This window comes from Dermochelys coriacea, chromosome 3, assembly GCF_009764565.3.
Source record: "Dermochelys coriacea isolate rDerCor1 chromosome 3, rDerCor1.pri.v4, whole genome shotgun sequence".
NCBI classification, from domain to species: Eukaryota; Metazoa; Chordata; order Testudines; family Dermochelyidae; genus Dermochelys; species Dermochelys coriacea.
This window is the reverse complement of record NC_050070.1, coordinates 114,385,901-114,398,493: the sequence shown is the minus strand read 5'-3', so window position 1 is coordinate 114,398,493 and position 12,593 is coordinate 114,385,901. Positions and strand designations below refer to the sequence as shown.

Sequence of the window (12,593 nt, the reverse complement as noted above, 5' to 3'; positions counted from 1 at the left end):
CTGGCAAGAGACTGGATGATTTCTGAAGGCAAGATGTTTCTAGTCTTTGGTGTTAGTCGAATAACTACAACCAACAAAAACCCAAATAACAGTTTGATCAACTTGAGTAAATTAATGATTGCAAATGTTATATCAGGAAATAGTTTATACTGTTGGGAAAGGCAGAAGGGGGAAGTTGATTAAAATTTGCATAGTCCAGATAGAAGAATAAATAGGAAGAAAAACGTATAGGACTCAATTCACTCCAGGTTCCCATAAGCATTGTCTTGATGGCAGGAAGTTCACCTGGATAGGGGGATGCAGTAATATAAGGAACTTATAACCTCCACTCTGCCCGGGGAGATCAGGAAGCTAGCCAGTGTAAGTCCCAAAAGTTGGCAGTTCTGGACAGAGAAAACACTTTGTAAGGGCTCCAGAAAATGCATTGATTCATTAGAATCATATAAATGTAGGACTGAAAGAGGCCTCAATAGGTCTAGTCCAGTCCTCTGCACTGAGGCAGGACTAAGTCCATGTCTACCCTACACAATTAAATCAACCTTTGTTAGGTCGACTTTCAGCCACCACAGTAATTACTGTAGTTTTTCATGTCCACATTACCCTCCTTCTGTTAGTGGTGCGGTCCTCAGCAGGAGCGCTTGCACCGATTTAAGATGGGCAGGGTAGGGGGCTCAGAAACCAGGCTTTTCAGCTCGGCACTGAGCTCCCATGTGCGAGCTTAGCTACTGCCCAGGTTCTCAGCTCCCCGCAGAGCTCCAACCTGGAGCCATTCCTCTATGCTCCCCACTCCCCATGGGAAGGAGCTCCAGGTGGAGTGGGGAGCTGAGAGCTCCATGTGGAGCAGGGAGCCCACAGCCTGGACTCTCAGTGTCGGGCTGTGATGCTCTCTCTCTCAGGACTGCTGGACACCCCCTCCACACCCATCAATTTCAGCCAGGTACACAGGCATTGCATCCTCCCCCCTTTAAAGCCCTGAGAATTTTTGAAATTCCTCTTCCTGTTTGCTTGGCATGGAGAGTTCATATAGCTGCCCATGTTGGCTTTCCAAATGTGCTTCTGCCGGAGTATGTAGGAGTTGTTGGGTCTGTGGAGAGAGAAGGCTGTGCAGTCGCAGCTCTGATCCAGCCTATGAAACTTTTTCATACCTACGAGCATGTTCCTGGCTCCTTGCAATACCCCTGCACTCCACTCCTAGTGACATGTTCCATAATGACATCTGGACTTGTACAAAGCTGTGAGAGCCTCATTTGAGAGAGTGCTCCTCAGTGTCATGTCCCTTGTAATACATGGAAATCTGGGTATTGCTGATTAATAAAAATTTAGTCTTAGAACTACAACAAATCTTTATTTGTGTCCTACACATGGTGGTTGCTGCAGAAATTCATACACAGTGGCAATCGGCACATTTGCATACTACAATTAACTCTCAGGCAGCAATCATTACAAGGGTCATTCAAAGGGGCAAGTAAACAATATCTGGCTGAATGCATTACAGAAAGACACATTACTGGGGCTCATTGTCAAAATGCTGCTTCAAAGCCTCCCTGATTCAAACAGCCCCCCTCCCCCCCGCTGAGCCCCTCTAATAGCCCTGGTATCTGGCTGCTCAAAATCAGCCACCAGGCAATCTACCTCAGTGCTTCACTCCTAGGGAAACTTTTCCACCTTAGCTTCACAAATGTTATACAGAGCACAGCAGACTGCTATGACTGTGGGAATATTTTCCTCATTGAGGTCTAACCTTTCATAAAGGCTTCCATTGATCCTTTAATCTGCCAAAAGCACATTCAATGATCATTTTGCATCTGCTCAGCCTATTGTTGAAGCACTCCTTGCTGCTGTCAAGGTTTCCGGTATAAGGCTTCATGAGCCATGGGAGTAAGGGATACACTGGGTCTCCCAGGATCACCAGGTGCATTTCAACATCCCCCAGTGGAATCTTCTGGTCTGGAAAGAAAGTCCCTGCTTGCAGCTTTCTGTACAGGCCAGTGTTCCTGAAGATGCATGCATCATGCACCTTCCATGACCGCTTCATGTTGATGTCAGAGAAACTACCCTGGTGCTCCACCAGCACCTGCAATACCATAGAGAAGTAGCCCTTTTTGTTGATATACTGAACTTTGTCACAAGATGGCCTCTGGCAAAAATGGGGATATGCGTGCTATCTATCTCCCCACCACAGTTAGGGAATCCCATTGCTGCAAAGCCATCCACTATTTCCCACACAGTACCCAGAGTCACAGTCCTTCATAGCAGGAGGCAATTAATGGCCCTGCACATTTGCATAACCCCAACCCCTATGGTGGACTCTGAACTTCAAACTGATTCATGACTGACCGGTAGCATCCTGGAGTTGCCAGCTTCCACACAGCGATCACCACTTGCTTTTCCATCGTGAGGGAAGCTCTCATTTTGGTGTCCTGGTTCTAGAGGGAAGGGCAGAGCTCTGCACACAGCTCCAGGAAGGTGGCTTTGCGCATCCGAAAATTCTGCAACCACTGCCTGTTATCCCCACACCTGCATCACATTCCAATCCCACCACTCAGTGCTTGTTTCCTGAACTCAATAGTGAAAATCCACTTTGTGCGGCTGCACCGTGAATTCCAACATCAATCTTGAATTGTTTCTTTCCATGGCACACAGCAGGGTGGGCACCACAGATTCATTTTCAGATTCGCAGTTCATGAAATACTGCAGGATCAGCCACATGGTGTTCATAATGCTCATTACAAGACTGGTGAGCAGTACAGGATCCATGCTTTCAGGCAGAGATGGCGGGTGCACAGTTTACACAATAAGTTGAACAACAGCACAAAATATAGACAGAAGCTCATGGAATGATGGGACAGAGAAAACTGCATCATGGGATGGTGAGCCCACCCCCATGATGTATTGCGATCCATTCCCAGAAACTCCTAGCAGCAGAAGGAGGCGATTTGCACAGTGGGATAGCTACCCCACCCATAGTGCACTGCTCTCTCTGTTGGTGCTAGAGCATCAACTGTGGATGTGCTCTGCCAACACAAGGAGCGTTTGTTACCCAGGTTTTCAGGACCCAAAGCAGTGGTAACTTTACTGTTCTCTCCAGGTGGTTTCAGGAATAAATTAATGGGGGCACAGCAAATCCATCGGACAAATAATTGGCACAAGTAGGAGTGCTTTCATCTAAACTTTTTTTTTATTAGATCTCAAGCACACACACACGCTGTCACAGTAGGGTTAAAGCATTTCAAAACATTTATTGTTACCCAAAAAGTCTGAAACGGTTCTGAGGGATCAGCAGACAGGCTTTAGGGGGGTCCCACCTTTGGTCTAGCCACTGGGATATCATATCCTTGCCCAAAGAAAGCTTCCTCGGACTGCTCCAAAGCAAATTCTTTCGCCTAATCTTTTATAGCTAATTTCAAACAAAGCACATAACCTATTGTGACTCCTAGTGGGTTACCATGGTAACTCTTAATGGGTCACCAATTCTCCTACTTTCAGCAAAACTACACATTATCTCTTATAATCAAAACATTTCTAGTCATAATAATAAAACTTACATGTCAAAGCTGTCAGGGCTCATACGATCAAGGTCGGCCACCCAAACATTCCTTCTATTCTCACAATAAATTCACTTCTTATCCCATTCTCCCATTTTGATAGCAAAGCTGCAAATGTGCCTCTCAGGGCCTAAGATTTTCCTAGCTATGTGATCTTTAGTTTTCAGCTGGCTGTGGCTGAAAATTCAAAATTGCTGACTGCAGTACTGTCAAATTCTAGGGTACATGTAGGAATGTCAAATTCTGGGGTAACATGTTGTGTGAACATGCACAAGTGATGCAAAATACAGAGGTTTATGGTTGTCAACATAACTTAAGTTGACAACCATGTAGTGGAGATATGGCCTTAGTCTCAGATCCTACTCCATTTACACTGAATTTCACTATGTTAGCCATCCAATCACTGCTAACCTTTTGGTGAAAACTGAAAACAAAGAAGGCATTTAACATTTGGGCTGCTGCTGCGTTTTCTGTATTGTCTTTTCCTTCTCACTGAGTAACGGGCCTAAACTATCCTTGGTCTTCCTCTTGCTTCTAATGTATTTGTAAAATATTTTCTTGTTACCCTTTATGTCCCTAGCTAATTTAATCTTGATTGTGTCTTGGCCTTTCTAATTTTATCTGTACATGCTTGTGTTCTTTTATATTCATCTTTTGTAATCCGACCTAGTTTCCACTTTTTGTACAACTCTTTTTTGAGTTTCAGGTGATTGAAGATCTCTTGGTTATGCCAGAGTGGTCTCTTACCACACTTTTGTACATGTTGGGATAGTTTGCTCTTGTGCCCTTAATACTGTCTCTTTAAATAGTTGCCAACTCTCCTGGACTCTCTTTTCCCTTAGACTTGCTCCCCATGGGATCTTGCCTACAATTCTTTGAGTTTGCTAACGTCTGCCTTCTTGAGTGCACTGTCTTTATTCTGCCATTTTTCCTCCTACCGCTTCTTAGAATAAAAAATTCTACCATTTCATGATCACTTTCAACCAAGTTGCCTTCCACCTTCACATCTCAGCCAGTTCCTGCTTATCTGTCAGAAGCAAATCTAGAACAACCTCTCCCCTAGTCACTCTCTCCAACTTCTGTTATAAAAAACTGTCTGCAGTTCATTCCGAGAACTTGTTGGATAATCTGTGCCTGCTGTATTATTTTCCCAATAGATGTCTAGGTAGTTGAAGTTCTGCATCACCACCAAACCTGTTCTTCGTAGTTTAAAAAAAGCTCCCTCAACCTTTTCTTCTATAGTAGACCCCCCTATCATATCATCACCTTTGGTTTTTTACCCCTTTTATCCTTACCCAGAGACTTTCCAACAGGTCTGCCTTCCATTTCTATCTCAACCTCAGTGCAAGCATATACATCTTTGATATACAAGGCAACACCTTCTCCCTTTTTTTCCCTGCCTGTCCTTCCTGATAAGCTATTCCATTCTATACCAATATTCCAGTAATGTAAATCATACAGTGTCTCTATATGCCAATTATGTCATAACTGGGATTATTCACTAGTATTTCTAGTTGTACCTGTGTTCTCTACACTTGCATTAGTATACAGATATCTCTATATTCCCTCATCTCTCCTTTGCCCCCTGTTGGGATTGCCCATGTTTCCCCCAGATTCTGACCCTTCACCCAGGTCCATGTTTTGGACTTACTTGTGGGCTTTTGTCCCCTTTGTTCCCCATTGAACTCAGTTTTATGCCTGCCTCACTAGGTCAGCCCATCCATATCCGAAGGTGCTCTTCCCCTTTCTTAATAGGTGGACCCATCTTTGCTCATCAGTCCCTCTTGGAACAGCATCCCATGGTCAAGGAAGCTGTAGCCCTCGTGGATGCATTCACTTTCAGAATATGTCTGTCTCTGCCTGACTGAAACAACTGATGAGAACACCACCTGCACCCTAACTCTTTCACCTTCCTCCCAGAGCCCTGAAGTCACTTCTCATCTGCTTAGGGTCATATCTGGTAGTAGCACTAGTGCCCACATGGATGAGCAGCATGGGGCAGAGGGCAGGATGATCCTCAGCAATCCTTCTGTAATATCTCGTACATTGGTCCCAGCAAGCAGAACACCTCCCGGGATGCCTTGTCAGGTGCTTCCGTCTCTCTTAGAAGGAAGTCGCTGACCACCATCACCTTCTGTTTCCTCTTGGGAGTGGTGGCCGTGATCTTCCAAGCCTTGGGAGTAACATGGCTGCTCCTCCTCCACCTTTGGGGAGATTCCTCATCCCTCATTGCCAGGCCAGCAGCCTGTTTTTTAAATCTCTATGGACAATGGGTTGGTAGTCGATGTGGAGCACTGCCTGCTGCCTGACAGCCATCATCCAGTTTCCTCCCTTTGAAGAAGCCATTTCCTCCTCCCTGGTGGTGCTACTGCAGTCTTTGCCAGCTGGATTGCTTCTCAAGCTTGGATATCTCCATATGCATATTTCAATTAATTCCTCGTGTGTACAGGTGCTCCTCAGCCTAGCCACCTCCTCCTGTAGCTCTCCCACCTGCTTCCTGAGAGATTCGACCAGTAGGCACTCTAACACGGGATGGTCTACCCAGCCTTGATTTTATGATGGGAAAGCAGGCTACAGTCTGTTCAAATCCACACCAGGACCTGAGTAGAGGTATCTGTGGTCAGGGTTCTCTGCTCGGACACAGGTGCAGGTGGAGGAGCCAGCAGCAGTGTTGGCATTGGCTATGCTGCCTTTCTGAATCATGGTGATTTTATTCTTTCTCCTTACTACAAACTCCCCTCTTTGCTAGCTCCCCTGGTCGCTTAGCATCTGGCTTTAAAGCCCTTCTCTCCTAGGCCAGTCCTGACCCTCCTTAACATACCTGGGAAGGGTGATCAAGGATCAAAGGACAGGAGGCTAGAGCCTTGCAAGTGCACACTTGGCTAGTAGGCCTCTGGTCCCTACTCCCACATAGTCCCCAGATACACAATCCCCAAAGAGACCACACTAAACTTCAAGCAAGCCAAAAGAAAAAACAGACAGACAAGCAAGCACATTCACTCCAAGAATTAGTACTTGCTCCTCCTTCACCAGAGGAGCTCTATACCAAACTTCCCTGTTTGCTGTCCCCTGTTCACTAGCTCCTTCTGGCCCCTTAGGGTACATCTATATAGGGATAAAAAAACCTGTGACTAGCCCAGGTCAGCAGACTCATGCTCTGGCCTGAAAACCTGAAGTCTGAGCTCTGGGACCCTGTGAGGTGGGAAGGTCCCAGAGCTTGGGCTCCAGCCCAAGCCCGAACATCTACACGGCAGTTTTTCAGCCTGGAGCCCCAGCCCAAGTCAGCTGACCGTGGCCAGCTGTGGGTATTTTATCCCTGTGCAGATGTACCCTTAGTGTCTGACTTTTAAGCCTTCTCTCTGAGGTCAGCCCTGCCCCCTCCTTAACTCACAAGGAAGGATGATCAAGGGTGATCAAGGATCAAATGACAGGAGCTAGAGCCCTTGCTAGTGCACACTCAGCTAGCAGGCCTCTCCCAAACCACTATGAATATGTAATTTTCTAAAATCAGGAAGATATTCCAGATTCTCTCTCTGATTTTAGAAAATTACCCAGTGGTCTTTTCATCAAATTATTGGACTTCCCAGCCTCCCCTGGCTCGGGTCCCAGCCTCATATACCAATCTGAATATTAACTTGAATGGAATGTGAGCTTATACTAATTTGAATAAAATCAAGTTAATAAATGACTTATCCCCATGCCCTTAATTCATTGTATCAAGTGAAACTAACATTTCCTTAACCGACTTCCTAATCTATCTTCACCTGTGACTAAAAAAGACTGCTTTCATTTGACTATCCTTAGCTTCAGAACTTCACACAAGTGTTGATAGCTAGCTAATCAATCTTACAAATTGCAAAATGCAGTGAGTTGGGAGTTTATGGTTACAGAAAGTTCCATGACTAGGTGATTACTGGTTATTCTTATCTCAGTATATTCAGCTGATGACATTTTCCCACCATTCATCCTTTATCTTCAAAAAGCTGCAAGATAGCCAAAGTAAAACCCCTTAAAACATTAGGTGATGTAGCAGATTAGTGCACTAATCCATCAACTGTGAAGATCTAATTTTAAGTCCTTGCTCAAGTCACAAATAGAAAATCATTTTGTAGTCCTTTCATAGACAGTTCTGGACATCTGAGGCTTTCACAACCAGGTAATTTGTCATGATAGTAATATCAGTGGTGTTCATGAAACCTCTTAAGGAATGGAACAGCAAAGGGTGTTTTAGATCAGCACTAAGGAGCACTGAGGACAGCTGCCTAAGAACTCTTACATGGAATTTACCTACATTATTCTTAGCTCTGTCTGGTTCTATTAGCCCTTATATTCATGAGCATCAAACTTAGTCACAATTTAAAAATAAATAGAGTGAAAACAAAATATCTGTGTGCGCAAGGAGTAGAGAAGAGAAGCAGCGTATTAACAAGGACATTCCTGCCAGGACCAGCTCTAGGTTTTTTGCCGCCCCAAGCATAAAATTTGCGACCCCAAGCTCTGAGCACACCTGCTCAATCAAAAAAAAAAAAAAAAAAAAAAGGATGGCCACAATGCCGCCCACTGAAATTGTGCCACCCCAAGCACGTGCTTGCTTTGCTGGTGCCTAGAGCCGGTCCTGGTTCCTGCTCACTTATTCTTCAGTGTTAACACATAGTTAAAAATAAAAAGGAAATGAAATTTAATTCAGCATGAAGAACATTGTCAAAAGAGACGGATGCTCAGAGATTTCTGTAGTAAATGGCATTATTCTACAGTATCTGTGCAGGAAAGACAGGGGCAAATTCTGCTCTCACACAGCAAGACACGGGAGAGGAAACCACGTACCAAGATCTCCCCAGATATGAACCTTCAGAGTTGGACCATGTTCCCTCATGAGGCAGAGGGTCGCTGCCACATAAAGAAAGGAGGTGGTGAAGAGCTCAAGGATATCTGGGTAAATCTGACATCACCTCAGTAGATCTCAGTGGCATCACTATGAAAAACAAGACCATCTGTGTTGCTTGCCAGCTTTCACCGCCCCCTTCCTTCAGAAGGCATTGTATCTCAACAATGCTACACACTACTCCCTTTGACTGGGGAAAACTAGAGAAGGGAAAATTTAAGGAGGAAGGAGCAGTGGGAAAAACCTCATACAGATCCCCACTGGGAAATCTCCACATAGTTAAGAAAGCATCTTCCTCCCTGTCTCCTTTCCTACTGCTCTAACACCCTTGTCCTACCCCACTCCTTTCCACTCTCCATAAACCAGAAAGATCATCTGGCCCAAAGACAGGAGCTGCTCTCACAAACATACAATTCTCTTCCTTCTTGTTATTTTTTTTTATTATTACAAATAACTCCATGACTGCATAGGATATGACAACAAATTAACAACCACACTATTTTTTAAAATAGCTGCATTATCTGTCTTATTACAAGCAGCTAATTTAAATGACAGTGCTTTTGCTTTGCCTCACCATGACCACATTTAGTGGAGGATAAGCAAAACTGTCAACTTCACATTCTTCTGCATCTAAGAGAAAAAGCATAAAGGCTCACCCCTTCCATTCAAATCCTCTCCCCAAAAAGGGGAATCCTCTTTTTATTGAAAGGCTAAGAGATAACACCTAACCTTTGAACAGCTCTGGGCATCTTGCAACAGTTTCTATAAGGAGTGATCTTGTAACAGGAAAGTTACCTGGGTTTTTGTAGATGCTGAGCACATCCTTGAAGTAATGAGGTAAGAATCTTTCCAGTAAAAGCAGCACATCCTCTAGCTCTTCCAGAATCCCCACAAGCAGGAAATTTTCATTCACGTTCAGTTTTGCTCTTTCGAGGGCCCATTCCCCAGGCTCCCTTTATGGATTAAAAAAAAAAAAAAGTCTTCAAATGCTATGTTTGCTTTGGAAATTCAAATGAGCACGATTGCTAGAAAAAAAATTATGGTGGAAAGAGCAATGGGGAAAACCTCACACAGATCCCCATGGGGAAATCTATACAAAGTTAAGAAAGCATCTTGGTTCCCTGACTCAAATATGCTCATACAGTGGACCCTTGCTAGAGCGTGTGTCGCCATAGCGTGGATTCGCATATAGTGCAATAGCGGCAATGGATCCTAAATTTAAATATTTAAATTGGAATCCATGGTAATGCGGCCCCCGCTATAACGTGGTACCACGCATGGATCCCGCGTTCTAATGCGGGTCCGATGTATATGTTTTTTCATAGATTTGCAAGCAGGCTTTGTGATATTATGCTTATTGGAGTTATGATCAGATGAAAAAAGATCTGGAAAGAAAATGGAAGGATGGAAAGGTCTATGTGGCTTCCAAAGCTCATTATGAATCATATAGAAGCAGGTTAGCATGTAAAAATGTGACTATTTTATAATTAAGTTAGATACAGTATAGTAGTACTAAATTCTCTAGACAGCTTTCACTGAGAGAGGTTCCAAACCTCTCACCCATAAAACAGTATCAGCTCAGAAAATTTACAGCATGTGACAAAAAAGTTATTTTGATAATGTAAAGCAGAGCTTATTGCTTCCTACAGAAAGGTAGCTTATGTGGTCTTCCTTTTCTTTACAGAGACTTTGCCTATTTTTATTCTTTCCATTCATGTTTGTTGAGACTATGTTTTTATATTTTTCTACACTTTCTCATGGTCTGGACAGTGGGCGCTATTAAAAATATCAGCCGCACACTGCAGTGTGATAGTATCATGCTTTTAATAGCACCCACCCAAAATACTTTTTGTCTCCTTTCAGGATGGAAAGTTTTCACCATCACTTATACTTTCTGAAATGATTGATATTACTGTAGGCCTGCAGATTAACCTACAGGTCCACACGAGCTGGTATAAAGGGATGTAGGCCCATTGACTCCAATGATTTACATCAGTTGAGGCTATGTCCCATAATTCTTTGTAACATTATCTTGCATTTCCTGCAGTCAGAGCACTCCTTCCTTTCATAAGCACATATTCTGCAGCAGTGTTCAACTTTCTCAGTTATGAAAGGCATTCCAGGGCAGGGGAAAAGGGAGATAAGAAGAGATCCAACAACTGGTTCTGACTCTTTCTTTTTATATCCTAGCTCAGATGCAGGGTAAATCAGCCCGGGAGCTGCTCCAACTTACACAAGCTGGCAACAGTTCCATAGGGACCATATGTCATCTAAGGGACAGTGGGAGTGTAGCCCACTTGAACCACTCCCCCTTCCCAATCTGACACATGCCCTGTACAAGGCGCTACAAGAAGTGGGGGCATAGGCTTTTCTTATGAGGCTGTATGTCCGCTGGGGACTGAGCAGTGCAAAGGGAGTGGCATGGGACAAAGAATCTGTCCCAAATTATTGATAGTGACCCTTAGATCATTTTGAAATAGTATGTTTGACCCTCTGGCTGAAAAAGTTGGACACCACTGCTGCAGAATATGACCTTATGAAAGGAAGGCGGGGGTTGAGGGTCAGGTCCTTGCTCTGAGGGCAGCCTTTGGGTGGGTGGGGCTGCGTCCTACCCCTGGGGGGTGGAGGTCGGAGGCCCTGGATGGGGTTGATCATCCTGCACTCACCCCACAGTGAAAGCTCCTGTCCTGCAGGGCTAGGCCCAGCTCTCTGCAGTACAATCTGATACATAGGGTCATAGAACTGCATAGATTTGGGCCAGCCACCCCTCCATCATATCCCCATTGGATAGAAGCTGCAGAAGCTGCCACTGAAGATTAAATTATCTTTTTATGTAGTTTATGTTCTTTTTCATTTTATTTTGTGTTATTTCACATTTCTGATATGCACACAAAGCTGTAATTATAGAGTGTGTACTCAAAAAATAAATTATGCAAAATTTACACCCTCCACTTAACAATTCCCTTATATATATATTATTTCATAATAAAGACATGCTGTTACCACACACTGACACATGAGCCATGTTTTCCCTTATATTTACAATACGGAACAACTGTTGTGTCTCTGATACCACTCTGTGTGGCAACTATTGGCAAGTGTTCAATGTCTATTGCTGTACAGAATCAGGTATGTGTGATATACATTTACCTGCATCTTGGATGCTGTCCACAGAAATACGGTATGATGTAAAATAACCTGGGATTGGAACATTCAGGGTAGTTTTCAAGAATACATACATTAATATCCTAGGGAGAACGAAAGGAAAACAAGGTTAAATATTGTATCTCACCACCTCCATAAAACCGTGCTCTTTTCTTTCCCACCTAAGTAAAGTTTTCCCATACTTCATGGTGTAGTCCTGACTGCACTGCATCTACACCCAAGTCCCTCAAGAATAACTTGCAGGACATGTAACATTTCATTAGCATAGGAAACATTTTCTGGGAGCATCACAATATCTTGCTGCAACACCATGCTATTATTCTGTTGTAGTGATCACATCTTCAAAGCCAGGTTTTAACTTCACACCAATTGATTAAAATGTACTGAAGACTGGTATGAGACTGTTTCTGAACATAGCCAGCTTAAGCATCAATTTATTAACACCTTTATTACACATGCTTTGCAATTTCCCCTCTAAATATCCTCTGGGAAGACAGAAGACGACATAATAAATTTGAATTTTGACTGCAATGATACAAACCTATTTTATTCTACTTTCGTTCAATGGCCTTATACTGGATATAAATTAAAATTCTCTTCTGATAGCCAAAACATGCATCCCTCATCACTGTAAGTCAGTATATCACCAAGCTATTCAGGACTGGATCCTATGGTGAAAATTCTCCCTCACAGCTCTATGCTCAACCAGTAGGAAAGCAAAGGACTTTGATCTCATCTAGGGGCCATTTATCAAAGACTAGATGTAGATATTGAACTTTACTAATATAAACCGAGTGGAATTAGTCAAACTAAGCTCTCCCGCCAGCATAGCTTCTGCCATTTGTGGAGGTGGTTTCATTATGCTAGTGGGAGAGCTCTTTCCTGTTGGCATAGAGTGTCTTCACTAGACGCGCTCCAGCTGCATTGGTACAGCTGTGCTGCTGTAGCACTGTACGTGTAGACATGTCCTCAGACTTCAAATGCTTAAGTGCTTTCTTTTT

General features: G+C 43.6%; 1 protein-coding gene across 5 annotated transcripts in view; it reads right to left on the bottom strand.

The window, feature by feature from the left end:
* Positions 1 to 12,593, bottom strand: part of UST (uronyl 2-sulfotransferase) — a 344,421-nt gene that overhangs the window by 98,231 nt on the left and 233,597 nt on the right. For 4 of the 5 annotated variants that reach the window (XR_005291969.2, XM_043511168.1, XM_038395940.2 and 1 more), the window contains exons 6-7: positions 11,578 to 11,675; positions 9,223 to 9,380 (exon numbers count right to left, since the gene is read on the bottom strand). Coding sequence is in view for 4 of the 5 variants with exons in the window: in XM_043511168.1 (XP_043367103.1) it covers positions 9,223 to 9,380; positions 11,578 to 11,675 (256 nt within the window). In the remaining variant the exon portion in view is untranslated. Of the gene's footprint in view, positions 1 to 3,159; positions 8,518 to 9,222; positions 9,381 to 11,577; positions 11,676 to 12,593 lie in introns of those variants that run through there. The other variant, XM_038395942.2, reaches the window with a different exon arrangement.